General features: G+C 44.5%; 1 protein-coding gene across 2 annotated transcripts in view; it reads right to left on the bottom strand.

Moving 5' to 3' along the window:
- LOC116379017 (probable G-protein coupled receptor 171) overlaps positions 1-2870 on the bottom strand; it is a 4050-nt gene extending 1180 nt beyond the window's left edge. The window contains exons 1-2 of one of the 2 annotated variants that reach the window (XM_031840932.1): positions 2767-2870; positions 1502-1649 (exon numbers count right to left, since the gene is read on the bottom strand). In XM_031840932.1, coding sequence (XP_031696792.1) covers positions 1502-1603 — 102 coding nt within the window. In that variant the 5' untranslated portion in view covers positions 1604-1649; positions 2767-2870. Of the gene's footprint in view, positions 1-1501; positions 1682-2766 lie in introns of both variants that reach the window. The other variant, XM_031840931.1, reaches the window with a different exon arrangement.
- Between the last annotated feature and the right edge of the window lie 1151 nt (positions 2871-4021).

A 4021-nucleotide genomic window follows, 5' to 3' on the forward strand; every position in this document is an offset into this window, starting at 1 on the left:
CCTGATCCTCTATGAACCAGTCTCAGTGTAGTCCTGATCCTCTATATCAGGGGTCACCAACCTTTTTTAAACTGAGAGCTACTTGAAGGGTACTGAGTAGTACGGAGGGCTACTTATTTGATACAAACTTCCTGAATAACAAAGTTGCACAGATCACCTTTTAATAATAATAATAATAATATACGTGAAGAGACCGTTTGATCACATGTCAGTTAATTATTCCTCACAATAATTATTAAGAATGATTTCCACAACAATGATATTACAGCTACACATATATATTTAAACATGCTTTTATTTCTGTTAATCTGTTTCAACATTTGAAAGTCAGAGGTATCACATCTCTGATATTTTTGTATCATCACATGATCAAAGCCGGTTACTTTTGCACATAGCGCCTGCTGGTGAATGATGCAGTGGTAATGTGACATTTTGGGAAGTCTGGGTCACCTTTGCATTGCGCAATGAAGCCTGCATGCCGGCCCGTCATCGCGGGAGCCTCGTCTGTTGTCACCGACACCAGCTTTTCTAACGGTACCTTTGTCTCCACGAAGAAACTAGTAAAAAGTCTCGTCTATAGCCGAGCGGGGGATCCAACCCTCCGAGGCGCGCGAGCGTCTTCGGGCGCCCGCGTTCAAACCTCTAGTCTGGGCCTTTTCGGTCGGATTGCCCCGCGGCCTGTTCCGAGGATTTACAGACCTGACAACGGGGTGCGCTCACGGCGTGCGTCTATATGATCCTCTATATGAACCAGTCTCAGTCTAGTCCTGATCCTCTATATGAACCAGTCTCAGTCTAGTCCTGATCCTCTGTATGAACCAGTCTCAGTCTAGTCCTGATCCTCTATATGAACCAGTCTCAGTGTAGTCCTGATCCTCTATCAGACCTCCATCAGTACAGAGACCATCAGAGAGAAGATGGTCTGTTTCTATAGAGTTATTCTTAATGCTCGTCATCGGAGCCACCGGGTCAGATTCTGGTGAAACCAGATGAACTCATGCAGGTTCACAGAACCTCCTTCAGCTCAGACTCCAGCAGAGACCGGTCCACCGTGGACAGACCCAGATCCTCCAGCAGAGACCGGTCCACCATGGACAGACCCAGATCCGGAGCTCCGGAGGGAGGAGGAGAGCTCAGCTCCCAGCAGCAGCAGCGTCTCCTCCTCCTCCTCCTCCTCTTCCTCCTCCTCCTCCTCCTCCAGGAGCAGAGCTTCTCCTCTCTGCTGGAGACCCAGGACGTATTGCTGGACCCGCTGGAGGGAAGGGAGGCACGGGAGAACCAGAACCAGAACTGAGAGGAGCAGACTGTCAGACCCTGCTGCAGTAAGATGAGAGGTTGTCTAAAGGGACTCTGGTGCTCAGAGACACTACCACTTTAGTCCACAGGGGGCGACAGAAACAACAGGAAGTAAAGTTCCTCATAACTTAATCTAATAAAATCACGTTTTGATCTGGACTCTCTCCACCTTATGTGACGTCTTCTCTAATATAGCTTCTCCTACCTTGCAGGCTTTGGGGCTGTGGATGAAGATCCACACAGACAGCAGGTTTCCAGGCATGCCGATGATGAAGACGAGGATGTAGAGGACGGTGAAGGGTCCCATCTGGTCGTTGACGATGCACTGCCCCCCCTCCTCGGCTCCTCCGGCGCTGGAGTTGAGGGAAGAAGACGTCATGGAGAGCTGAGAAACACAAAGCACCGGATCACTTTGTTTTCTGTTAGAACTAATCAAATAAACAGTAAAGGTTCAGAAACACACAGAGAGAGAGATGACTGTTTGTCAGGTTGTAAACATGAGTTTATGGTCTCAATCTCTAGTTTCAAGTCTTCTTCAATACAGCATGATGTTCATTTAGTACATTATGGTCCATTTAGAGTCACACAGACCATAAAGCAGGGGATGCTTTAGGGCGGGGCTACACGGTGGTCACTACCAGAGACGTAATGTACTAAATGAACATCATGCTGTATTGAAGAAGACTTGAAACTAGAGATTGAGACCATAAACTCATGTTTACAATGTTTACTGAGGTAATAAATCAAGAGAGAAGTAGAGTCATTTTCTCATAGACTTCTATACAACCAGAGGAGTCGCCCCCTGGTGGACACTAGAGAGACTGCAGCTTTAACACATGAAGCTCTGGTGACAGACAGGTAGCTGCAGCTCTGTGGTCACATACTGAACCTCGCTGCAGCAGGAAGTGGTTCATCAGGAAACTTTTACTCATTTCATTGAAAAACACAAAGCAGCTTCTCTCCAACTTCAGAACAAACACGATTCACCAGAAACAACAAATAAAGACAGAACAACGGCACTGTGAAGTATTCAGATACTTTACTGCAGTAAAAGTACTCATACAACACAGGACAAATACTCTGTCACAGCAAAGGAACTAATATAAGTCCTGAGTAGTTTCTTATTTAATTAAGAACTTTAAAGCAAAATGTCAGCTCGTTGTTTTCAATGTAGACGACATTATTGTGCATCAGGACGTGATATCTGATTTCATTATGATTCCATTGACAGAAGATCAATATCATATTGATTGATCGAGCAGCTCCATAAAACAAGTGTTTTATAACCTGAAGCTTGTTTCCTTTATATAAGAATGGGTGAGTTCAGTGAGCATCCTTAAAGAGTTATTATTTAATCAAAACTTCTGGTTTCATGTGAATCATCGTATTTAAACTGAGAGGACGCTGCATCACGTCTCATTCATTGATCGTCTCTCTGAGAGACAGAAGTAAACCTGAACGATGTCTTACCCTTAATGTGTCCTCTAATACCGTCCTTCCATAGGTCCTTGGACCACGTGTTGGACCCCTGAGGACCCTCCAGTCCCCCCCCCCCCCCCTCTTCAGGTCCTCGGGGTGCGTTTGATTCAGTGTGTTGGTGCAGATCGTTCTGCTCGAGGCTGCGGAAGCTGCAGACAGATAGAAGGTGATTTCCTGCTGCTGTCGTCAGTTTGACCACAGGCCACGCCCCCCTGTAACACACATACACACACTCACACACACTCACTCACACACACACACACACACACACACACACAGTGTGTGGGAAAGATTAAATTAGGCAAACAGCTTTCTGCTGAAATGGTTCATTCCAATCCAGAATCTCAGGTTTTGATTTGAAGTCATGTGACGGCGTCCTTATTTAAGACAGACGCGTCTTCTCCTGAACATGGAACCGTTCTGTTTAAAGCGGACGAGTTGAGAATGAAGAACGAGGCGTTTAATGACACACACAAAGCTCAGAATGCAGAAGAGACACACAAGAATACGACTTCTCACCATTCTTCACCAATCTAACTCTCTTCCTGTCCAGGTAGCTGACACTGACGATGTATTATTTATTTATTCATTCATGTATTTATTGAAGGGAAGCCACTTGAGATGTAGCATCTCATTTTATAAATACAAACACATTATTAAATGACATAATATACACTTTATATACACAGATATAAGAACACATTAATGAGTCATATAATAAATGAACACATCACATTATTCTGACTTCAGTCAAACTGAAAGAATTAAAACACAAACAGATTCAAATAAAGACTGGAAGGGAAGTTACTAGACTGTTTATGTTATTAACATTTTAACATCTTATTGTTCACCAAAATATAAAGAAACAGAAAGTATAAATATAACTTCTATACATTGTATATATGTGTGTGTGTGTGTGAGTGGTGTGAGTGTATGTGTGTGTGTGTGTATGTGTGTGTGTGTGTGTGTGTATGTGTGTGAGTGGTGTGAGTGTATGTGTGTGTGTGTGTATGTGTGTGAGAGTGTGTGTGTGTGTGTGTGTGTGTGGGTGTGCGTGTGTGTGTGTGGGTGTATGAGAGTGTGTGTATGTGTGTGTACGTGTGTGTGTGTGTGTAGGTGTGTGAGTGGTGTGAGTGTGTGTGTGTGTGTGTGTACAGGTGTGTGAGTGGTGTGAGTGTGTGTATGTGTGTGTGTGTGTGTGTGGTGTGTGAGAGTGTGTGTGTGTGTGTGTGTACGTGTGTGTGTG

Source organism: Anarrhichthys ocellatus, unplaced genomic scaffold (genome assembly GCF_004355925.1).
Source record: "Anarrhichthys ocellatus isolate YVR2014 unplaced genomic scaffold, GSC_Weel_1.0 scaffold3572, whole genome shotgun sequence".
NCBI classification, from domain to species: Eukaryota; Metazoa; Chordata; class Actinopteri; order Perciformes; family Anarhichadidae; genus Anarrhichthys; species Anarrhichthys ocellatus.